This window comes from Polypterus senegalus, chromosome 9, assembly GCF_016835505.1.
Source record: "Polypterus senegalus isolate Bchr_013 chromosome 9, ASM1683550v1, whole genome shotgun sequence".
NCBI classification, from domain to species: domain Eukaryota; kingdom Metazoa; phylum Chordata; class Cladistia; order Polypteriformes; family Polypteridae; genus Polypterus; species Polypterus senegalus.
Window position 1 is genome coordinate 130,887,646 of NC_053162.1, and position 26,631 is coordinate 130,914,276.

Genomic DNA, 26,631 nt, shown 5'->3' on the forward strand with positions numbered 1-26,631 from the left:
TAATTTATATTTAGAGGTGAATTTTTATTAATTAACTCTAAGTGCTTTAACATATTTTACTGATATTTTCCTCAGTAAAACATTTTAAAAACATAGCAAAACTGCACTTAGGTATTAAACACATACAGAAACTATTTTTCTCTTCAGGCTTCTAGTTGTTGCAGTATTGCTCAGGGGTTTCACTGGTGCTGGATGAATAGTGGAACTAGTCAAATTATTTCTTTCACGAGACACAAGCTGCGCCCAGTCTTAGCCAGACTGTACCAAGATGTTTGAAAAAGGACTCTGTTTATTACAGACTATACAAGAAGTGGTACTCTGTACCTGTACTCTGTATTTGATAGTAAAACTATGTCTTCCTCCAGCTACTTTTTTACCTTTTGGTTGTCACTTCCATTTACCAGGAACATTATGTTAATACAGTAACAAGAGCCAAAGGTTGGATAGGCACAAAGACACCATGCACTATGATTCTTTAAATAAATTAACATACTGTGTTTATTGTTTTACACAACACAGAAAAATTAATGAACACAGACTCGTGCTTTTGCAAACTTCCCTGGTGTTAGAGGTCAAAGGGAATGGTGACAGAACAACAAACAAGCAACTACACACCTGGGAGAATTTACTATCGTCTTGTTAATATACAGTGGTGGTGATAGCTGTTCATGTTTTGTTGCATGGCCTGTTAACTTGAGGCCAACCTGACACAGTCCCTTTTCCCAAGCATACATTTTCCAGTCTCCTGACTCTAATCTCTTCTAACCTTCCAACAGCTGCACAGTTCTGTCTTAAACTTACATGTACTTTAGGTCTTTCATTTTCCCAGGCAAATTTCTCATACAGGCTCCTTTTTCCTCCCTCCTGATGCTGGAAATACCAAACCACCTGATAATTGTGTGGTCCCATTTAAATCACCCACACTTCTGGGTGCCCAGTCCCTGAACAGTGTTTCCTAGAAAGCTTTGGAGTTAATTGGATGCATAAAGGGAGTTTATTGTCAGCTGGGAAACTGCCTCCACTCTGTCTGTACATGCAAAGTCTACTGCAGTACACAGTGCAGGCAGCTGTCTATATTCAATCAATATTATGCATTGAGAAGCACATTAACACTTATTTGCTAAGTTACTCAAGAAAGGAGTGATTCAGTCTTGCCATATAGCTCAGCTGTAAACATTGCATATAAATCAGTTGCCAAACACTTTGTGTAGTTTCCTTCATTCAGTGATTTTCATTGCCCGTTTTTAAGAAACTATCACTAAAAAAAAAAAAAATCTTTTTCATTAAAGAAAAACACATGTTCAGACATTGTTCCAAAAAGAAAATGTGCTTTTCTGTAATTGTTTGTTTTTAATTAATTACTGATGTAATAGCACAATATTGTATATGAATCCAATGTGACATTATGTTAATTTTTTCCATTAATGCAAGTCTACTCCTCACAAGTTTACAAAATGCTGGATGCACTGTCTCCATTTCAAACAGTTGCAAAAGTCTAATTTTGTATACTCAAACATCTACCAATTTCTTAAGATTGCCTTCACTTTGGTTGTCACCTCTTTTGAATGTGAAAGATCAGCAAGCACTTTTAGTGCTGGTTTATAATTCATACTCAGAAAGCTTATGTGCATGCATCATGGCTGCCACATGTTTCCAGCGATTTTTTGACAAATGCTCTGAGAACGTCGTTGGCTAGTAATGCGATGCATGCACGAGTTGGAGAACCAACAAAAACTTGTGTGCCATTTGTTGTCAAGTTTTGGTACATGATGTCAGCATCGTTGTTTTTATCAACATGTGACAGCAAGCCGCAATGCAGCCCCAAAAGGATCAGTCTGTGTTTGCAGATTGCTGTGAAGCAAATCATCAAACTTAAATGCTGACATGCGAATATGCTTTTATTGCCTATGTGAGAAATGGATGAAGAAAAGTGTATTCCCTATTATAATGAAGTGATGTATTTAAAAGGCTTGCACACCATTTGTGTCATTGTTGCCATCTTTTTTTTCTTTTTGCACTTTTGCAACAGCATCAGAATGCAAAGAATTTTTAATTTTAATATCTTTGTTCCTCAGCTCACAAGATGTTGTTTTCTCACCATGATGATGCCTCCCAATGGCACCTGGTGGAATCCTCCAGATTTATTTAAAGTATGCACTCAAGTATACTAGTAGAACAGTACACTGCTCGTGTAGCAGAAGCATCCTTAACACTATAACTATTCGGTTATAGTCTTGAATAAAACGCACTTGTTCTGTTATATTTATACCCTTTGTGAAAGTGCTTATTTGATATTTGGACTCCAGTTTTCACACATTATACACTTCACGTCTACATTTTGTCGTTAGTACTAAAGCATGGAAAAAGTTTGTCCTTTAGGCATGTGTTCAACATTTCTTGCGTTTCCTGTCATCCTAGACTTACATAGATCTTTGTAGTCACGGAACACACGTGAAATGCATGTGTTCCAAATAACTTTTTTTTTTTTTTAGCCTATATGCCTCTAGATACTTCTTCACTCCCTGATAAACAAGGCTTGAGTTGGGAGAGGTTTTTGCACTTTCAGCGGTTTGGGTGATGGCATAGCAGGCTACTTGCTGCTTTTGCTTATCGATACATTTACAAGACAAAAGATGCAGAATGGAGAGGTGCGAGTGGATTTAAGGTGGGCCGGATTTACACGTTTTTTTCTTAAGCTTTGGTAATTCTAGTGTTAAACGCACACTTCAAAAATACTGAAATAAGGATTGTATATATAGTAATCCCTCCTCGATCGCGGGGGTTGTATTCCAGAACCCCCCTGCGATAGGTGAAAATCTGCGAAGTAGATATATAATAGTATATATATATAGCCCTCTAGACATGAAATAACACCCTTTAGTCAAAAGTTTAAACTGTGCTCCATGACAAGACAGAGATGACAGTTCTTTGTCACAATTAAAAGAATGCAAACATATCTTCCTCTTCAAAGAATGCGTGTCAGGAGCAGAGAATGTCAGAGAGAGAGAGAAAAAAGCAAACAATCAAAAAATCAATACGTTCTTTTGGGCTTTTAAGTATGCCGAAGCACCGCGATAAAGCGGCATTTTGTAGAGGAGCGTCCGTATCCTCAAGGCAAACAGCCTCTGTGCAGACAGCCCCTCTGCTCACACCCCCTCCGTCAGGCAGAGAGAGTGAGAGAGACAGAGAAAAGCAAACAATCAAGCACCGCACGGGAAGCATATCGTATATCATTGAGGAGTTTTATTTAATACGTAATACATGCTCTGATTGGGTAGCTTTTAAGCCATCCGCCAATAGCGTCCCTTGTATGAAATCAACTGGGCAAACAAACTGAGGAAGCATGTACCATAAATTATACGATCCATTGTCTGCAGAAATCTGTAAATCAGTGAAAAATCTGTGATATATATTTAGATATGCTTACATTTAAAATCCGCGATAGAGTGAAGCCGCGAAAGTCGAAGCGCAATATAGCGAGGGATCACTGTAATCACTTTTTTCATTGAATGCAAGACATTTAAATTAATGAAATTTCCCAGAAGACTAATTGTTTTAGTTTACTGGTTTTGGAGGATATTTTGCTCTCTTTTTTGCGTATTTACAGATGTGATTCCTTTTTTATCTTGATCTTATTTCTGTTTCGTATACAAAACTATATGCAGAAGAATGTTTATCAACCCTGCTTGCATAATATGTAAAATGATCTGTAATCATGGAAAGTATATCCTTCATTGTTCTACACAATTTATAGTGTTCACACAATTAAATAAATAATAATAATAAAATTTAGAATACTGAAACATAACATTTCATACATCTCAAAAATATTTTTTTTATGTACTAAGTGCATGTATACTAGGCTGTTTTGTCTTTTGATGGTTCCTTAGTTTTTTTATTGTCATCTTCTGTATGCTATAATTTAAACTGATTAAGTTATCAATTTCCTTGATGAAATCAAAACCATCAGTGGCCCTATCTGTCCTGAATTGTTCTTTTTATTAACTCCATGACTTGTGCTCAGAATTCTATGTTGTTATGGTTAAGCTTCAAGTCAGAATCAGAGTGACATATACTGATCTCCTTTACAGTTTTAAGCCTAAATAACTCTTGGGACATTATTCTGCTGCATTTTTTGGATAAAATAACACCATACTGCAAAAAATCATGAATATTTCTATACGTTCTGTGACTTTATGGTAAGTCTATGGTAACTCATCAATATTCATAAGTGGAGCGACACTTTGAACCAATAGTACAGTGACATCCAAGTGAAAAGTCCTGTGGTCTGTTTCAGTACAAACTGTAAAAGAGCCACTGCTTGAATCGAGAGGTAGTGTAGATGATGTGAGATGTTGACATTGACAATAAAACTCCCTGGTGATTGTTTGTTTCTCAAAGTGTGATGAGTCAGGCAAGAAACTGCGCAAAGAAACATGCTTCTACTCTCCGGGCCGTGCAGTGGTGACTGTTTTAAGATATTTCACACAAAGGATGTATACTGAATCTGCATACCTTTTCTGCTGTATTTATGTTGATGTTTTTTTTATTTCCATGTTTCTATTACACAAAATAACATTTTTTCATGTTATATAAAAATTCAGTTTTTTTGACTCAATTTTCCATGGGTAAACATAATGATAAGGAGACTACTGTACATACTCACAAGTAATCTCTCTTTTTAACAGCAGTGATGTTTCTATAGCTATAATATAGGGTGCATCCATCATAGCTTGTTGTCTTGTCTTTACAGTAATGAAGATTAAGGAATTTTTAAATGACCTGTATTTTAAGCCTGGTTCAATTCTTTTATTTTTATTTTTGTCGTCTTATCATGCTAATTAGTCTGAGTTTATTTTTTGTTTTAACTTTAAAGGATGCATTGGAATCTGCCATGAAACATGGACTTTGGGGACATGCCCTTTTATTAGCTAGCAAAATGGACAGCAGGACTCACGCAAGGGTTATGACGAGGTAATAGATCTTTCGGGTAATGACAGTAGATTTGATTATCCTTAGAATTTTATTTTGTATTTGCTGAGATACTTTACACTTCTTCTGATATACTCTGTGCCCCTTTTTTCTTTGTAGATTTGCTAACAGCCTCCCCATTAATGATCCTTTGCAGACAGTATATCAGTTGATGTCCGGGAGGATGCCTGCAGCGGCAACAGTTAGTACTCCGATTGCTCTTTTTTAATAACGGTGTATATGGTTTTTTAATTACTTTACCCTTTGTCTCTGTGTAATTTTTAATGGATTACTGCAGTAGCCATAACAAAAGAAAGGGTGACATATGGACAGACAGTTGGGGTTTTAGGTATTTCATGCTTAGTCACATTAATTTTAAATTATCAATAATATTAGTATGTGACCTAGTTATTTCTTAATTTTTATATTATTTCTAAATCTGGCTCTAAAATTTTATTAAATATGTGTGCATATTCTGTATTAATGTGAAAAGTTCTTTGAGGTCAGAAAAATTTGAGTTCAGACAAGTGTTCGTTATGAATCATTACATATCAAAAATTGTGCTTTTGCTTTTTGCCAATTATCAAGTTTATTGCCTTCCATTTCTTGAACCAGTTAGCTTTATAAACAAAGTTCAAACAGCTGTAACAGGATTCTTGAGGTGTACTGTGTATTTAATGTGTTAATGTTTTATTTTCTTACTAAGAAATAGGTAATGGTGACAACTAAATATATATTATTTAAATGAATCCTTTTTATAGTGTTGTGGAGATGAAAAGTGGGGGGACTGGAGGCCTCATCTAGCAATGGTATTGTCCAATCTCACCAATACCGTAGACCTTGATTCCCGGACAATTATTACTATGGGAGACACGCTTGGTGAGTCAGTAATTAAAAATAACTTCTGAATTGTTGGGAATGGGCAGGGTGATTATGGAATAATTACTCCCTTCGTTCCTTCCATCTCTATCTGTACAAAACTCTCTGTCTCTGGAGCACACTTGTGTATCAATCACCCTAATGACTGAGCCCCTCACTATCACTGCTTTACTCTTTTTGGAGACAGGTTTTGTGGTGACCCATTGGGGCTTCTCATCCATACCTGTCACCTCAGAGTTATCAGAACCAGCGTCCAATTATAGAGGGTCCTTAAAATGATTGGAACCCTCAGACTCTGGAGATGAAACCACATAAGCAATGTGCACCTCTTGCCTTGCAGTGACACCCGACTCTGGCCCATTTATAACAAAAATGCAGGCTAACCATCTCCTTCTCAAGCAACCCTAAGCAGAAGGTGTTGGATAAGCTGGCATTTCCCACAGTTTTAAGATCTTGGAAGCAGACTTTGTCACAGCAGTCTTCCAAAAATTCCAGCATCATGCGGGACTTTCTTTTTAGTTGCCTCTTGATTAAAATTTGTTTGGTTGACACTTAAGCCCTTTGGAAATAAACTAGTAATTAATTCATATTTAAACAGACTGTAGGATCTTGTTAATACTTGTCATCCCTCTCCATGAGCCCTTGTATTACCTGTTTAAGGTGGTCTCACTACTAAGTGTTTCCTTCCCTCAGCTATTGGCTCATTTTAAGCTGCCTGGTAAAAGTGTTTTTATCTCTTACCAGACTTTTCCTTAACTCTGTTTGTTTCCTAATGATACACTGCATTCACTGCTTCCTTTTTTATATCCCAACAAAAATATAAATACTGTAACTGTTCAAGTCCTCCTTTTTTAATGTACAGTACTGTTTTACCCATCCTCCTAGTAGTAATGCTTGCTAGTTTGTGGGCAAAGTCCCTGAGTAAAATAGTAACATTTTACTTCCTTCTTTACTCTGAAGCCCACTCACTTCTGGCCAATTATTTACATACCGTTGAAGTCTATTGCCCTTGTGCACTGCCAAGATACAAACACTCCAAACACAATAGCACTTCCTCTTGCTCCTGAGTAGTTGAAAAAACAGCAAAAACCTTTATATTTAAAAAAAAAAAAAAAAAAAGTTTTTTTTTTGTGGCAACCAAAAATGAAGTTTTGGAGCAACTACTGTATTTTAATCAAGTTTAAACACAGCACTATTCAGTGCAGTCCAGAAGCAGGGATGACATCAGCACACAGTACACATTGTGTATGTCAGCAGAGCATCCTGGAATAGCAAGTCAGAATCCAAGAACTGAACTCGTTCTCAACAGACACACATCTACCAGGTATGTTTAGCAGTCACTCCAACCCATCAGCTCCAGTTAATTATCAAGTAGTGAACAGAGTGACATAACAGCACCTCTGTTTACCCAGTGTCCACAAAAAAGTGCCTTGCATCATTTGACAAGACTTGATCTTTTATCTTTTGCATGACCCTTTTCAAAATAGTTGCTAATCATGGTCAATACAAACAAGCACAGAGGCCATAAAACAGTTCGCAACTCAACCTTAGTTCAGACATTCAGACGTTTTCCTTGTTGAAATTCAAAAGTTACACTGAGGGGACCTTTACATTCACTGGTACAAATTCAGTACGGTACGTAGAAATGAGTTTGACTATATGAAAATATTATTCTACCTCCTGCTTGCTCTTTGGTTACCTTTTGGCCAGTGAAGTTATGTTGCATGTGCCAAGGGTCATTTTCTGATACCAAGTTTGCGTATACCCGTTACAAGACTAAGGCACCCTCAAGTGATGACCCCATACAGCTGCTTTATATGGCTAGACTGAGTTGACTAGGCTATTTGGGTCAAACACTATCACTATATCTTGCTCCAGGAATATATTGTGGTATGCCTATTTCAGGTTAGCCCTAATAATCTGGAAAGAGCCATCAGGAGAGTGTTAATGTTAGATCTTTGTTTATGTAGTCCCAACCCAGTGACCAGTTTGTCATTGGTGACCTCACCAGGAAAACAAAATTCTCTATCATTAATCATCCTCACTCAAAAAGTCATTGATGCACACAAGTGCCCCCACTTCATTATGGTCACAATCCTTGCTCCAGGAAATTATTGTCCTGAATGTATGAGCATATCTTCAGAATTTAAACTTGTTTTTGTTAAATAATCTGCTTTTAAAAATATTTCTAATCTTAATAAACTCTTTTCAGCTTCAAAGGGACTCATAGATGCTGCCCATTTCTGCTACATGATGGCTCAAGTTGGACTGGGTGTTTACACCAAAAAATCAACAAAACTTGTTTTAATTGGAGCGAATCACAGGTATGAAGGATCAAATGCTTAATGTACATAATTTGATAAAAGTATACAAGTTTTTTAGGATCAAATTTTTGTTACACATAGTATTTCTGGTTTGCAGTTCATCCACCACCTTTTTAGTCTCTGTGGAATTTTTATGTTTTACTTTAGTTTCTTTTTTGCAAGTTCCAGTTGGGTTGCTGATATACAGTGGGTATGGAAAGTATTCAGACCCCCTTCAATTTTTCACCCTTTGTTATATTGCAGCCATTTGCTAAAATCATTTAAATTAATTTTTTCCCTCATTAATGTACACACAGCACCCCATATTGACAGACAAAAAAAAGAATTTTTGAAATTTTGCAGATTTATTAAAAAAGAAAAACTGAAATATCACATGGTCCTAAGTATTCAGACCCTTTGCTCAGTATTTAGTAGAAGCACCCTTTTGAGCTAATACAGCCATGAGTCTTCTTGGGAAAGATGCAACAAGTTTTTCACACCTGGATTTGGGGATCCTCTGCCATTCCTCTTTGCAGATCTTCTCCAGTTCTGTCAGGTTGGATGGTAAACGTTGGTGGACAGCCATTTTTAGGTCTCTCCAGAGATGCTCAATTGGATTTAAGTCAGGGCTCTGGCCTGGCCATTCAAGAACAGTCACAGAGTTGTTGTGAAGCCACTCCTTCATTATTTTAGCTGTGTGCTTAGGGTCATTGTCTTGTTGGAAGGTAAACCTTCGGCCCAGTCTGAGGTCCTTAGCACTCTGGAGAAGGTTTTTGCCCAGGATATCCCTGTACTTGGCCGCATTCATCTTTCCCTCAATTGCAACCAGTCATCCTGTCCCTGCAGCTGAAAAACACCCCCACAGCATGATGCTGTCACCGCCATGCTTCACTGTGGGGACTGTATTGGACAAGTGATGAGCAGTGCCTGGTTGTCTCCACACATACCGCTTAGAATTAAGGCCAAAAAGTTCTATCTTGGTCTCATCAGACCAGAGAATCTTATTTCTCACCATCTCGGAGTCCTTCAGGTGTCTTTTAGCAAACTCCAAGATATTAGTACAGTATCAGTACAGTTACACATAAAATAATGTATTATAGATAATATTAAAAAATAATAACAACATGCAAAGTACATTTGAATAGTAGCAACCATACAATCTGATAAATGGTGATGTGTAGTTTCAGGCGGCACACAGACTTGTTAGTTACTTAAAAATGTTTCTAGTTAAGGCTTCATTTGTGGTCAGCTTTCTTCAGATCATTTCTAAGTGTTTTAGAAATAGCCATGATAAAACAAAGTGAAATACAATTTGACACTGTCTAGGATATCGCAGTAGGAGAATGACTTAGGAAGGTGCTAGTAACTGTTACTGTTTAGACATTTACTCAAATCAATTTTATGATCAGGCCTTTTAATTGATATGCAGGAATATTAAATCAACTTTGAGTGAATAGTCATGAATTATCTTTATAAAATTATCAATTGCTGCCACTTGTGTGGTCTCCTGTAATAATATGAAGGTATGTAGCGATGTCTGTGATTCAGTAAATTCGCCTGTAAAAGTGGGAGGTTTTTCTAGATTTGTGTGGAGGGTAATATGTGGCACTCATCTGTCTGGTGCCCAGCCCGGAGTGTTTTTGCTCTGCTAGATTCTGACACAGGGTCAAATCTATTTGATGATCCCACTGTTTGTCATATTATTCACAAAGGCTGCAATTGAATTGTTGTTGCTGTTTAGTGTATATATACCCCTTTACTTTTCACTGTCAAAGGACAGACACCATTTATATCAAAAAAGATGACTATACATTTATTTAATTGACAAATGACATGTTGACATAACCTTTGGTTTCTCAGAGTGGTAGCAAGATTAGCTTCCAGTACACATAATGCTCAGTGTTTTTATCCGAAACCAAATTTAAAGGAAGGATTATATTTTGGACCTCTTGTGGGTGAACATACTTTCATTTACAGTACCTGAAGACCTCTTTCCAGAATCTTACCAGAGTTCCAGTATAACAGTAGTCATATAAAACCTTTTTTTTTTTTTAAAAAAAAAGTAATTTTAAAACAGTAGTTTTGGTTAGTGAGCAAGTCTCGTAAGAGCAGGTACTCTCTGTGGCATCTGCAATCAAACACTAACTTTGAAATGGACAGGGATAACACCACTCTTCCATCTACAAGGCACTCTATCTGTTTCAGCATAGTTATTATGGGGCCACAACACAGAGAGGGGTACTGTATTCCAAAGCACAATTATAAGTGATAACTTTTTAGATGCAGTGTTTTTTTTTTTTCTTTCTTTTTTTGTTCACTTCATATTGCATTTACCTAATGATATTATTCTGTTTACCACTCATTTTATCCCAGCTTTCTCCTGTTGGCAAAAATGGATAACTAGCAAAATTAACTACATAACAGATAAAATTGAAAGCATTATTGGCTTGCAGTACATTTACATCATGATTTTATTTAGTCTTGTTCTCTTCACTCCTCAGAATATCAGTAAACTTCATTATTACACATGAAACCTCTTTATACGTGCGTGAAGACACTTTTGTGCCAGCTGCCAAAAAAATATTCCGCCCTCAAAGAGTTAATAAATGTTTTATCACTGCAAGATTTTAGTTCACTGTAACTGTAGTTTTCCAACTTGCTGTTGTATATATTTAATATAGTATATGGTGATAATATTGTTTCATAAATATCTGAGAATCTTTTACACAGTTAAAGTGTGATCTTACACTGCTTAAACAATAGGCACAGCATATTTAAGTTAATATGCCACTTTGATTGCGCCTTGAGGGCAGCAGCTGTTGCGTGGAGTTTGCAGCAACTGAGATATGGGTTAGTATGGTGCTGCTGACTGAATGATACACGGAGTATCTGTTTTAATTAAAGGACAAAATGAGAAGGTTATAACTCATTAAAATGTTATTTTAATTTCAGTGGTAGGCACACATCTCTATCAGTATTTTTTCCCCACTCAGATTCCACTGCGTACAAGCCTCTTTTGTTCCAGTCAGTTTTCAGCTAGGCAAAATATCTATTTGCCTTTTCTCTCTATTCACAGGACAACTCCACAAATTCCTGATTTTGCTTTTTACTCCATTTTTAATGTGAAAGTCAGTTTCCTAATATTCTCTCTTTTAACCTCAGCCCAGTTACTCTGTATTCACAGGCTTCATTTCAGCAACAAAACTACATCTTATGGTTCCTCAAGTCCCATAATTCTTAGCCTTGGGGACCCATTACCATAATGTTTAGAAAAGCTATAAAGCAAGAAATAAAGGATGAGATTGCTACTGAATTCAAAGCATATGTTAAACCTTAAAACAGTAGCATTCAGAGAAAATGGAGTGCATGAATAAGCTGGAAAATTGCAGCCCACGTCAGTTTTATCAACTGAGCACTAATTTACAGTCATGTAATCTTAACATATTGCAGCAATAACATCAACGACTGCAATCGGCAAATCTGACAACAAAAAGATACATAATGTGACATCATCTTTAGTTGATGAATTTGAAAGTTTGAACACATTTATTGTTTAGATATTTCAAAGAGTAAATCATCACATTTTTTTTTATTAAATATTTTTATGACAGTGAGTCATATTCAAAAATAACAAGGATAATAGAATCCGGTTACATGTGGTAGTATCCTACATTAAGTATGTGCTTTTTAACAGTACTTGCAATATTTTGTACTTAGAAACTTAGTCCAGATAAGCGTGTGGTGACTCAAAGCATTCATAGACAGCAGATTCCAATTCAAGTGATTTGAAAATGACCTAAATTGATACCCTGTAATTAGTTGTTTGTGGTGAAGGTTCTCGCTGTAGTTCAGATTTCTTAAATAAAACATTTTTTTAAAGATATAACCGAAGTATGGTTAAAATTTCTGTTTAAGTCTCATCTTGAAATTGTTAACAGGTTGCTTTCGACCTTGAATTATAGCAGTTCTGGAGCTTTGCCAGTAAATGATAGTGAAGACTATTAAGAGAAATATTGAATCATTATGGTCTACAGATAATGCAGCAGTGAGTTTGTCCTTACTGTAAACTCTTGAGTACATTTGTTGCTTACAGTGTGATGGTTACATAATTCCATTCTCCTTACATTTTCTTCTAGATAAGTGCATTTTTGCTTTTTTATTACAGGTTTTATTGTTAACTTACTTCAAGCAGCAGGAGAAATGATCTAGTGTATACTTGCCTTGCATGCACTCATACCTCTCCTGGAGTTTCATTATTTTTTATTTAGGGGTTTGTTTTCCTGTCAGGAGTGGCTATCAGAAAAGGAAAATTTGAAAGGTTTAAGTAATGTCTCTCAAATCTGCAACAGTGAACTAATTTGTAATTTAATCTGCACAGAAAATTTCTCTGTTTTAATATCAATGAAAGTGTGAAATTCACCAGTGCTTTTCAGTGGGAGATTTTGAAATTTCAAAATTTTTTAAGCAGGGTATTATTCAAGGTATTTCATTGAACTTTCAAGCATATTTTCCTGATGAATAAATATGCCAAAATTGGTCTGTTGGGAGCCAAGTTGTTTTGTGTGCGTAGACTGATGGACAGATATATAAACATTCGAAATAAATATTACAAAGACATTTTTATGTACCTTATGTGGAGTCAGTCTGTTCACACCAAATAAAAATATTTGAGTTCTCAGTATTTTCTTTAGGGTTTAGTCTTTTAACTGTCAGATCGGCTTGTTTATCTTATTTCAGAAAAGTGTAATGGCTGAATTTTTTGCCTCTCTTGTATTTATTCCTATGTAGTTTGCCATTTTTTAAGTTTGCCTGCAATGAGGCCATCCAGCGAACTGAAGCTTATGAGTATGCCCAGTCTTTAGGATCTCAACCCTGCTTGCTGCCAAACTTTCAAGTAAGTTTAAGTTTTATCATTTACTTTTAATACATTAAATGCATTGCTTTTATTTATGTGTTACCTTTATTTTTATGTATTATTATTTTTTTGTTTGTTTTATAGGTATTTAAATTTATTTATGCTTGCCGGTTAGCTGAAGCAGGGCTTTCTTCTCAGGCCTTCCATTACTGTGAAGTTATTTCAAGAACAGTTTTAAAGCATCCTTCATATTATTCTCCTGTGTTCATCAGCCAGCTTATACAGGCGAGTGAAAACACTATTGTTGTAAAAAGTGGTTATATATGGCTCAGTGTAACAAAGAATATTTTTAAATAAACTAATTATCAGAAATTATTTTCTTCACTTAGATTTCAGAGAAACTCAGATTCTTTGATCCTCAGCTGAAAGAAAAACCCGAACAAGAGTTATTTATTGAACCAGACTGGTTAGTGCATCTTCGACAGGTGGACGGTCAAATAAAGGTGAAATAGCTTAGTTAAGTCTTTGCTTAATTAGTGTTTAAGAATGCATGCTAAAGTAAATTAAATGAAAATGTCAGTTCTGCTATTTCATGATTTGCACATTAAACAATTAATTGCCTTCTGGAAAGTAATGGGCCTTAATCAGCTTTGTGTTTGAAGTAAAGTTAGCAGGAAGCATTGGAGAAACTGATAAAGAAGTAGTCAAGAAAAGTTAGAGGAGCTTAAAAATTAGCTGACAAGCAGCAGCAGAAGATGCTGCAAAAATCATAATTTTTGAAAGATGCTACGTGACTGGGCTCTCATGACAAAATAAAACCCAGTTGCACAGTGTGGCCCTGAAAACTGTAAATGAGTAGGTTTTCTCTTAAAAAAAAATAAATAAATAAAAAGGTACTTTTTTTTTTTTAATAATGGTTCTTTAAGGTTCAAAAGGAACCATTCTGTTTAAATATTTGTATGCATTCACAGTTTAATACCTTTTACACAAAGGTTCTTTAAGGTTAAAGAACCTTTAGCCAAATATCCTGAGTTACTGATGTTTTTTCTACTTTCTCGTATACATAGTATAGGGATCGTGAAAAAAATTCAGCTTCGAAAGTTTGATGAATCTTGATGTTTTAGACCTTCCTGAGTCCGAAATACAAATGTCCAGTTCCATTGCCTCCAAGTAACAGCGCCAGCATGAATTCACACCCGAACTAACGCTTTTCGTTTTCAAATAATATTGAATTAGTGCGATGATGTTTTCTGATTGGTACTATTCAGGTCATAAAATGATTTCTTCAAAATGTCACATATATTGTCTCTTTCAGGTGTGTAGTAGAAACCACAGCATAGAGAGGTGTGCCCATTGCAACGGGTACACGTGTCGTAAATATAGGAAGGACGGTCCTTGCATGTGTGTGAACTGTTAACATTTGAATTTGATGATTGTATATAGCGCTGAACTGACCTCATAAAAGTTCATAAAATGAATAATTCCAAATATCATATACAGTAATCCCTCGCTATATCGCGCTTCGACTTTCGCGGCTTCACTCTATCGCGGATTTTATATGAAAGCATAACTAAATATATAACGTGGATTTTTCGCTGCTTCGCGGGTTCTGCGGACAATGTGTCTTTTTACTTCCTGTACATGCTTCCTCAGTTGGTTTGCCCAGTTGATTTCATACAAGGGACACTATTGGCAGATGACTGAGAAGCTAACCAATCAGAGCACGCAGTTAAGTTCCTGCCTGCTGAATGCCGTGTTAACCAGGAAGTTTCATCTCGCTCATTCAGCATCAACGTGTTTCTCTGTGTAAAGAGTTGTGCTCTTTTGTGTTTATCTTTGTGCATAGTCAAGCCCTTCATTATGGCTCCAAAACGATCTGCTACTGCTTCAGGGGCCGTGCCCAAGCGCAAACGGAAGATGTTAACGATTGCCGAAAAGGTAAACGTTTTGGATTTGTTGAAGGCTACGATTCTTTTTATTTAAAAGTAGGAAAGGAATATAAAATCTACGGCCGCAGTGTCCTTTTAACCAGGGTGCAAAATGAGTTATAAGTGGATGTAATAAGGCAGTAGTCTGGATGGAATCTGCTTTAGGGATTTGCATTGAAGACTGCCAGAAGAAGAACAACGGCAGTGCTACACAATATTCTGAAGTGGCTACTTTGGAAGAACTGTAATGCTCTCCTTTGTTGTGCAGTAAAATTAAACTAATTGTTATCGGACAAGTCATCATGTCATTGTTGGTGAGTAACCATAATTAATTTTCTACTTACTGTACTTAGTACATGTACGTACGTTTAGTGTCACTGTACACACATTTACTGTATACTATTTTTCTTGCGTTGTACGTATTTATTGCTGGTGGCCTGTCTATCTATTAATTTCAATTAATCTTACCTAATATCTAAGAGAATACAAAGGGATTATGCTGTATAACTCTGCAGGGAATATTTATAAACAGTGTGGGAGAGTTTATAAGGACTTAAAATATATAAAAATAACCATACAAACATATGGTTTGTACTTCGTGGATTTTCACCTATCGCGGGGGGGGGTCTGAAACGCAACCCCCGCGATCGAGGAGGGATTACTGTATACCTTACAGTACGTCTTTTTTTTTTTGGCATCATAAACCATAAGGTGCATACTGATTCTGTGTGAGCAGGAACACTCAATAAAACTGAATAAAATAAAATAAAGTGACTGTGAGATAAGAATAAGGCAGATTCACCAGCATTTGTGTATCAGCTTTTATACCTCCAGATCAGAGAATGTCCAGTTCCATTGCCTCAGAACACCACTCACATCTACAGTTACTCCCAGTTTCAAATAAAAACTTAACAGCATCAGATCCCTAGGGGGGCGGTAGTATGTATCGTGATTGTGACTGAGAGAATAAAAGTGAAAAAAAAAAAGGGTAACTTTTACAAGTACAGTACTATAAATGTACACAGTCTGTTACAGATGCAAACTAAATGTATGTGTGTACTGTATAATATTAACAATAAGAGCAGCTCACTACTGAAAATAGCAAATATAGGAGGCAGTTGGAATTGAACCGGGGACTCTTGATTACAAGTCAGCAAATCCATACCACTACGCCACGAAAGCTGTTGTAGCGTTGTTGAACCTTTTGTGAAAGTGTTTATTTGATCTTTGGACTTCAAGCTTCACACATTGTATAGTCTATGCCTACATTTTGTAACATTTATTACCAAAATATGAAAACGTTTCTGTTTTAACAATGTGTTTACACAGGTTACTGTAAAAAAGGAACACACATTAAATGCAGGTGTTCCAAATAATGATCTGTTATTTCCACTCTAAAACTTCCAGCACTTCACTCCCACATAATCAAATAAGGCATGAGCTGGGAGAACTTTGTGAACGATCTGCAACAGTGGGGGGATGGAATAGCAAGCTGCTTGTCTTAATCGGTACATTTGCAGGACAAAAGACGCTGACGGAGAGGTGTGAACGGATTTAAGGTGGGCTGGATTTACGAGTTTTCTCGTAGGCTCTGGTAATTCTAGTGTTTATTCTGAACCCGACTGAACATGCTCTGTTTCAGTTCCACATGTTCCGGGCTGATAATTACTTTCCTTATTTTCTGAATTTGCACCTAGATTATTCTTTTTCTTATTTGCTCTTTTTTCTCACCAACGCTTTTGAGTCTCTTTTCTCCGCACTGCTTTCTTCTTCGCTTAGTCGTCAACGTTTCATTTATAACGTATTGTCCTTATACACTTCATATGCGCTAAGACCCTGGATCTGTGTGTGCACAAAGCCTTAGTTTACACGACTGAGTAATTTGCTGCCTGTGGTTTTATTTGATATTGATTGTAAGTAGGGCGTGTCTTGCAAGAATCTCATGTCCTACGTCATTGCGAGACGGTCCTTGGTCAATCTCTTGGCACAGTGTCTCATGTTTTAAGGTCCCCGCGAGACTCTCTGTGGCCATTCTGTTTCGTCTTGTGGGTTTTTTAAATGTCTTCCATGATCTTAACGTGAATACAGAAAACAATCGAACGCTATTAATAGATTTGGATTCATTTGCTGCTGTTTCATTAACCATAACGTGCATTCAAATTAACCAGATTAAATTTGAACATTTAAGGGGTGCAGTAAACATATGTAAGCACAGAACTTTCTAAAACATTAATAACACATGTTAACTGTGATTAACCTTCTTAGCGTACAAACAATGCTAAAAGTGTCACTTGGGCAACTGTATAGACGCATCTCGTGTAAGTGTTAGATCCGGTGATTACTCGGGCTGTAAAAGTGGCAACAGAATTAGTGCCGAGTGTTGTTTGAGAAACAATATAGGTGTTTCTTGCGTAAGCGACAGGTCTGAGTGTTACCCGGGCAACGGTGCAGACACGCCTTCTCCTGAACTCATAATGGTATCTCGTAAGAAACTTTTTTCAGCAGCCCAGGTGTTGCATGCTCTTGATCGTGATATGAACAGTGATTATGAAGTGAATCTGTCTTTAGACAGTGGAATTGAAATGGACAGTGACATCGAAAGTGTTTCTAATGAATTTGAAAGTGATCCTCGTGTCAGTCACGCATGTATAGTGTGGTGTTCAAAAACTAACTGGTCTGGAATGAAAATCCACAAGGAATCACGTTACAATTGTCCCGACTATGATGTTGGATTGTGTATTTCACCGTACTTCAAGGTATAGCACACAAATGACACATTTTGACAGTATATATGGTACTAGCAAAATACCCGCGCTTCGCAGCGGAGAAGTAGTGTGTTAAAGAAGCAATGAAAAAGAAAAGGAAACATTTTGAAAATAACGTAACATGATTGTCAATGTAATTGTTTTGTCACTGTTGTGAGTGATGAGTGTTGTTGTCATATATATATATATATATATATATATATATATATATATATATATATATATATATATATTTACACATATATACATACATATATATATCTACATATACACACACACACATATATAAACATATATATACATATACATACATATCTACATATATACACACACCGCTATTTCGTATCAGTGCAATACGCTGCTTGTTAAAACGGATGACTCCCGCTCTTACGTGCAAGTCTGCGTGGATATTATGTGTTAAATTCTAAATAGAAGGAATTTTTATTTAGTCGACAGAAATATCTTTTGTAGGAATGGTAAAAACAGACAGGAATATTATTCGTGAATAAATCAACTCAAACCTTAAACAACTTATAATATTTTGCTCTCCATAAAAATATATCCTGTCTAAATTATACAAGTTAGAAATAAAGTAAACGTTAAAAGAACAAACATTCAAATTTCTTTACTCTTATGTAATTTTATATAAAAAATAAACTTAGATTTTAAATATCCCAAAAGATTTTGCTCTCCATAAAAATATATCCTGTCAAAATTATACAAATTCAAATATGAACATGCTGCATAACAAAACCTGGAAATATAAATAAAATGTGTTCCTTTCAGCAATAACAAATCAAATCATTCAGTTGTCTTTGCTCATATGTCATTTTAGAGCTGGACGCCTGGCATCTTTTTGGCCACAAGTTCGCTTCTGTTTGGTGTGAGGTTCTGTGTTGTGGAGATTCTCAGGATGGATTGAAGGTGCTCATCAGTGAGGCTTACTCCTGTGTGCTGTTTTGTTAGTCTTTATCACTGAGAAGAGCTTCTCACACAGATATGTGCTACCAAACATGCACAAGGTTCGAGCCGCATGTAGACAGACTTTTTTTGTTCTTCAAAGTCACCAAAGCGCCGTGCAAACTCAGTGCGCTCAGTTTATCAGCAAAGTGCGTATTTGGGAACACCGTAGTGACGACTTGGTTTAACATTACTTGGCAACAGGGAAAGTGGGGCAAGGTGTACTGGTGCATTTGTGTCTCCCATAAAAGCAGCTTCACTTGAAATCACTTTGTGATTGTGCACGGGTTAAAACGTCCGCTGAAGTGTCAGATTCTTATTTAATTATGCTGCTTTCTGTATCTTCTGCATTGCATTCAGGTTACCCTGATGTTTTGTCTCATAGTGCCGCCTTAGATTAAATTCTGTAATTACAGCCACATTAGCTCCACAAATGAGACACACGGGTTCAGTAAACATATACTCAGCCTCCCATCGGTTTTAAAGGCTCTATTTTCAGAATCAACTTTTCTCTTCAGCATCGTGTGAGCTAGCTTCGCAATAACTTGCAGCATCATAAGGTAGACTTGATTAACGCAGTAAGTGTTCGGCAAGGCAGCTGAAGCGCTGCATTATGGGATCTGTAGTTTATTGTGTTACCAGCGCTTCATATACCTGGGCTTTAATAACAATAATACAGTATATAAAATGATCTCGGGCCGGATATAATTACACGCCGGGCGGATGTGGCCCGCGCCCTTGAGTTTGACACATATGGACTAAATAGAACTTGAAAAGATATATTTTTTCAAATGTGATCGCGCAGTTCAGATAGAGTTGACGCCAAGACTACATCCTGCATGCCTCAATAAGTCATCCTCCCTTGCTCTTACTTTTTACCGCTCATCTAATGAATACACTGAGTATGGCTTTACCAAAACAATCATTGATGGCTAATAAAGTATCCATTATTCGAGTATGTAGATCGGGATAGATATATATATATATATATATATATATATATATATATATATATATATATATATATATATATATATATATATATATATACGCGTATCGCAGCGGAGAAGTAGTGTGTTAAAAAGCTAGAAAAAGAAAAGGGAACATTTTAAAAATAACGTAACATGACTGTCAATATACAGTATTTGTTTTGTGAGTGTTACTGAGTGTTGCTGTCATCAAGGATTTGATTATCATTATTTCTTTCAATCAGGTTCGTATTTGTAGGATGTGTTGTGTTCAAGTTACATTCCGTGTTTGTCAATCGTTGTAAAGATGACAGGTTTCATTCATCGATTCGTTTCTTACTGCATCAATAAACAGCTCGCCTTCTTCTTTATCTGAGACCTGACACACTGCATGCACGGGTTTTTTTTTACACTGTCTTCCTTTAGCGGGACATTGACTTTTTCCAATCGTGTGCTTTGTTTCCGCAGTAGCTGGATTTATGAATATGCATTTATGTATCAGAAGCTTCATATTTTTTGCTGCCTTTTCAATTGTGTAATTCGGTTTTTGTTCAGCGCTCTTTGGAACTGTTGCTTTTTATCTGTGCACTGCATCAGTTCACGTGAGCCACTCGTGTACATGCATCGAAGGTTCCCAGCTGTGCTGGTGCCATCTCGTGCTATGTCCATGGCTGTATTTAATGTTACCTTAGTCCTGGCACTTAAAACTTTCTCTCGCAGTTTCGCTGAGTTTGTGTCAAACACCACCCTGACCATCTCATCTTCCTCTCCATAAGCACAGTCCTTCACCCGTGAATATTTACCCGTGGCAGTTTGCTATTGGATTGCCGCTGACGGACGGCCTTATATGGGCAGGCACTAAATTACAAACGCCAGCGGCAGCCTGTCTATGAACTTAATTTAAAGTGTAGGTTTACATTGTGCTTTGTTTCCGAAGTAGCAGAACTCATGTATATGGTTGTATATGTCACTCGCTCGCTTCTTATTGTTTCGCTGCCTTCTCAATTATATAATGCATGTTTTCTTAAGCGCTTTTTGGAGGTCTTCCTGGTTTTCTACGCACTGCGTTGACAGTCAGTTCACGTGATTACGTGAGAGGCATGATGATGTCACACGAAACTCCGTCCCCCACGTCATTCCAGCTCAACTCCATTACAGTTAATGGAGAAAAATACCTTCCAGTTATGACCATTAGGCGTAGAATTTCGAAATGAAACCTGCCCAACTTTTGTAAGTAAGCTGTAAGGAATGAGCCTGCCAAATTTCAGCCTTCTACCTACACGGGAAGTTGGAGAATTAGTGATGAGTGAGTGAGTGAGTGAGGGCTTTGCCTTTTATTAGTATAGATTATTATTATTATTATTACTCATTATTATACCTTCTAAACTTCTGAGTTTGTACTTTTAGTGTTTTGCACGTTTTTACAGTTGAAAGATGAGATTTAATAAATGTGATTTTACAAGCCAAAAATTGCAATGCTTTTTACATGTTTTTTCAAGAAAAAATGTAATGCTAAGGAGGCTTATCGGCAGCTATAGAAAAAAGTGGGAATGCAATTCTTTTTCTGTAAAATACAGGCAGAGGTAAATATAGCAGATTTGTTTGTCATCTTTATAGTACCAGAGCTTTAATTTAACTTTTGATTAGGTTTTTAGATGTTATACACAAATTTACATGGAATTCTTCTTATGCCACCAATATCTTGATCACAGTTTAAGGACTGCCTTAACTTAATTGATAAATTCAAATTGGCAATATGTGTGAAATACAAGAGACTAGCATTTGACTTCTGGGAACTGCTTCTGAAACATGATTTATCTTCCAGATAGCATGGAAAAAGAAGGTTTAAGAAATAATGTAGATTGATCTGTAATCTGTAAAATGCTTTGTGTAATTTTCCTCACAGGACGGAGTAGTCTCCTACAATTCCGATAGAGCTACACCCCAGCAGTACTCATGCAGTACCCCTAGCTCTGAATTTGAACATAACAACCAACCAGACGGCTTTGGAATAACACCAGATATAGCCACTGACAACCCACTGATGGCAGAACCAGGACCACAAGCTCTAGGAGTTCATCTTATGCCAGCAGGTACAAGCAGATTGACGTTTGAAGTTATTATTTAAAAACTCAAAACATTTTCATTATGTTCCTTAATGTGAGTTGTTATGGCTCATCAAATAAAGACTAATCACCTTAAGAAAGATAACTTATTTACAAAATTACTGAAGACGTATTTGACAAAGAATATATGTATGATGTATGTTATGCACAGCATCTATATATACATTTACATTGGTATTGTTGTGAAAGTACATGCAGATGTGGTGGACAGAAGGAAAAGATATAATTTGTTGGGTTTACTTATTGTATAAGGTAATAAATGCAAATTCTGATACCGTTGCCCGTTACCATAAGTATGAAGAACAAAGTTTCATCAAACAGCCCAAATTCCTAAAAACTGTTAGACCATATTAAGACATTTCAGTCTGACAGACGCAACATTGGAGAATGTCTTTTAGTTCAGAACGGTGAAGTATGAGGAATTCATCTTTCCACCAGAGTCTCCACGTAATCATACATTGAGTAATGCATAAATTGTTCAGTGACATCATAAGGAGCTATAAAGCTGTAGGAATGAATTTTCATGAATGTCTAACCTTGAGTATAGTCATTGTTCATGGCTCTCGCATCAGAAAACACTAGGCAAAATACACACCATCTACTGATTATCAAGATGGAAACCTTCATACTGCACATATTCTTGCTTCATGTTTATGAAAATAGACCTGGATTTCTGGTTTTAACCCCTTTTTGATTTGGCTAATGGATTAAATGAATTTGTGAAGATTTGTAATACTTGGGCAGAACATTTCTGATAAGGGATACTTTTTTTTTTTCTTTTTTTTTTCAAAGGATTTAGAGAAAAATGTTAGATAGGAATGACAGAGTACCTGACTCCTCAATTTTTCAGCACTGTTTAGCGAGCTCAACAATTAACAAACTACATGTCAGTGCTAGGGGCAGTATGAATGTTTTCCCTGGTGAGTTCATCTGCTGTCTCTGCCCTTATTTTTTCCTTTTTCCATTCCATTATGGTTATCACCCACAGACAATGAACAAACACATTTCTTTTTAGTTTGTGCGTCCAGTGCCCCCACTTTTCTTCTTTCATTTCAACTGCATTGTATGCATTATATTTTTGACTGCAGGGCTCATTGGCCATCAACTCTCACACACGGAAGGCCAATTAACCCTGTTATTGTGTTTTGATTAGTCGCAAATCACTATGACTGAATCACTGGAGATGTCATGCTAATCAGCTATGCATACATTGGCCTGCGTTTTAACTCGTCATGATTACAAGATTTTTTAAATGAAGGCTACCACTATTGTTTGTGTAGTTGACTATTTGTGTTTGTTACTCGTCAGTGTTATTGTTGGGTTTTTTTCCCACTGCAAAAAAAACAAAAAAAACAGTAGGTGCTACTCTTACACAATAAATATCATGTTCAATACTATTTTTTATTTATTTGTACAAACATATTTTTGATAGCTGTGTTGTTATATGCTGTATTTTAAAGTGATGTCTTAATTTCTCAATAAAACTGATAACAAATCATATTTCTTTTATGTGGCAGTAAATTAGAATTGAATTGAAACATTTATACATTTTGGTACAATAAAGAAATGTGACCACAACTGTACAACAAAGAATCTTCATAAAAATCTTATGTGAAAATATTGAAAAAGTGCAGTTATAGAATGTTATTGCTCTATATTTTTAATATTATATGTTTGATTATAGCATATTGATTTTTATTCTTGAATATTAATAGTTTTTTCTGCTTTCTATATTTTATCACGTTTTTATAATCTGTTTATTATTATTATTTTTCTTTTTTTAGCTCCTTCCACGGTCCTCACTAGTGGCATTTCTTCAGTCACCCAGGCATATCCTCAAGATGACAGAGTTTCTTATTACCAACAACCTGCCTCAGCTGTTAGTCAAGAGGTGGCTTTTGCCTCCCCTTCTTTGGGATCAGTCGAAGGCTTCATGCCCTCAGACTCCGTTCCATTGCAGAGTCTTCCACATCATAATATAAGCCCAGCAACAACATTTGTTGGACCGTATCAAACAGAAAAACAGCATTTTCATTCAGTGCCCCCTTTGTTACCACCAGGATCCCCAGCTGAAGCTCTTCCAACTTTGCCTGAACAGGATTGCAGTGGTCAACAAGGTTTGTTTTTCATTAAATATATAATATTGTTTAGGTAACAATATTTCTAAAAATCTACCTTTCTAGGCCATTTAAATGTAGTTACATTGAATGTGAAGTACAGGGTAGCCAAAAAGAAGTACCACCATTTCAAACGTTTATTCTTACAAAACGCTACAAGATAAAATAAATTTCATTACGACAAAAGAAAGGGTATACAGAATAGTTTTTTTTCCACTGTGTTTTAAAAATGATGCCTTCAAGGTGGTGGCCATCACTAGTGATACACTGTTTGAGACTTCTGAATGCTCGCCCATTTCAAGGGGAATAGCAGTGATTTCATGACGAATAGTGTCCTTGGGTGGGTTCAAGGTTTTGAGGTCAGTGTGTGAATGCCTTCAACTTGTGATAATAGCCCCACAAGAAGAAATCGCACGAAGTGAGATTAGGTGAGCATGAAGCTCCACCCAACATCAGCGCGCATGGATCTCCATGCCATATGCGCTGTTGCTCCTTCCTGTTTAAACCAGGCATCCACCACATCCATTTCTTCCAGTTGGGGCCGCAAAAAGTTCTCTAGCATTTCAATGTAAAGTTCTGAAGTGACATTGACTGTTACTCCCCTTCCTCGAAAAAGTAAGGGCCTACAATGACATCTGCAATGGTGCACTGAACTGTAACATGCTCAATAGCAGAAGTGTTGCTTATTTATGCAACAATCCATTAAAGTCCTCATGCAAAATCTTCCTCAAAGACGTGTTGGAAATGCCTAAGGCACAAGCATGTTTGAGGGCTGAACATCTAGGAGACTGCAAAATTGATGCCCTTACAGCTTGGATGTTTTCAGGCGTTCGTACAGTCCAAGGACATCCTGGAGATTTACTGTTCAATGTTGTACCTGTCTGTCTAAATTTAGCCACCCACTGAAGAACTGTTTTCCAATTTGGGACATCACCATTAGGAGAAATGCTGAAGTGCATTTGGAAGGCGTGTTGTATAATCATGATGGGTTTGATGTTTATGAAGAACGTTTCGACAGTGAAAGCACGGTGCTCACTGGACCAAGGCATGTTGCCAACTGAAAATTACAATGGATTGCCTATCAAAGGACCCTCATCCCAACCCACTTGGCTGTCTCTTTCTTGTGCAGTGACCTTGAGAAATGTCGTACTTCATTTTGGCTCACCCTATATATAATGTTTGGTAAACAAATCTCAAAACAGCTTGCTAAACAGAGGAACTTTTATGCACAGTAATTTTTTTGGCTTGTTATATACAGAATATACTATAAGAATAACAAAAATAACACCAAATATAATACTACAGTGAATATAGGTATAATTAAATAATTATTATAGTTGTCTTGGTTCTTATTCAAAAATGTGTACCATATCTCAAAAAAGTGTAGATGTTCTTGTAAAATATTCTAGCATAATGCTCTCAAACATGCTTAATCCAGTTAGTTATCACAGAGGGCCGAAACCTTTTTTAAACTATTGTTCATCTTACTAGTAAGAGACTGACAGTGGGGCAATAACTCAGATATTGCTGAAGATTAAGACATATGGTTTTGTGTCTGTATTCAGGAAAACCACATTGAATGAACATTTTGATCACATTGGGGATGTATTAAGATGGACAAACAATGCCAGGGGCATGCTAGATCATTGTCCAAACTGTGTGTTTGGTAATAATGTTTATTACATGATAGTGTATATATTTCTCTCTCTCTCAAACTACCATTTTGTGCTTTACTCAAGTTGTCCCAGTTGCCTCTGTCAGCTAGGGTAATGGAGCCAACATTTTTATGGCTGAATCTTCTTTCTAACTACAGTCTCCTTTAGTTATCTTTAAGACATGCAGAAGAGACAGTGCCTACATTTGAATCCCAGTTCATAATAGTGGATTAAGTGCCCAATTTTAAATTGAAAAAGAAATAGCTCTTTAAAATTAGCACAACTATTTTGAGTTATTATTAGTTTTATAGGATAAAATGTACATATAAATTGGATTTCAAAACTAACCAAATTCAATTCATTTCAACCAAAATAAGGAAAGCTTGAACATCTTACTGTGAGGAGAGAAAAGAAAAAAAATATGGCTTATCCCCAGGGATTAATTTCACTACTCATTGAACTTCATCATAAACCATTACACAAATATATTTGAGGGGGAAAAACGCAAGCGCCTTTTTAGCTGGCTGCATAAATATAAGATATAAACAGAGTGTATGCATAAAATAAATTAAAAATTATATATATAAATATATATGTATTCTAATAGAAATATGTTTTTACAAAACAACAAAACATATAAAATAAATATAATGAAACGTCATGGTTTTGGTTTATTTCATAAAGTTATTAGGACCAGTTGTTAGTCCCCTTATGAAAATCAAATGATTTTTTATCAAAAGGGAAATGCCCTAATCTTAAATAAGCATATAATTATTAGTTGTTGCACCCGAGGTTTTTTTTTTTTTTTTAAATGTCTGTCTCCCTTATGGAGAAGATATTTCATCAGCCAAAAATTACTACAAACTTGAATGAATCTTAAGATAGTTATTATATAATATACTATAGTTTCCACCTATTTTTCCTGTGGTAGATGATAAAGAGACACTGTATTTTCTTGCTAAATTTTTTAAACCCTTTTGAAGTTTCAGCAATTCAGCAACACATTTTTCAATTTAACACCAGAATCCCTGAAGCCTACAAAAAATACTCATAATCCCGGGCCACCTTAAGTTCCTTCGCACCTCTCCATTAGTGTCTCTTGTT

General features: G+C 36.2%; 1 protein-coding gene across 5 annotated transcripts in view; it reads left to right on the forward strand.

The window, feature by feature from the left end:
* The window catches only part of sec16a (SEC16 homolog A, endoplasmic reticulum export factor), a 219,458-nt gene that overhangs the window by 99,372 nt on the left and 93,455 nt on the right, over window positions 1–26,631 (forward strand). For all 5 annotated transcript variants that reach the window (XM_039763857.1, XM_039763859.1, XM_039763860.1 and 2 more), the window contains 9 exons: window positions 4,877–4,974; window positions 5,092–5,173; window positions 5,733–5,850; window positions 8,063–8,174; window positions 12,942–13,047; window positions 13,153–13,293; window positions 13,398–13,511; window positions 21,536–21,722; window positions 23,540–23,872. In XM_039763857.1, coding sequence (XP_039619791.1) covers window positions 4,877–4,974; window positions 5,092–5,173; window positions 5,733–5,850; window positions 8,063–8,174; window positions 12,942–13,047; window positions 13,153–13,293; window positions 13,398–13,511; window positions 21,536–21,722; window positions 23,540–23,872 — 1,291 coding nt within the window. The remainder of the gene's footprint in view (window positions 1–4,876; window positions 4,975–5,091; window positions 5,174–5,732; window positions 5,851–8,062; window positions 8,175–12,941; window positions 13,048–13,152; window positions 13,294–13,397; window positions 13,512–21,535; window positions 21,723–23,539; window positions 23,873–26,631) is intronic.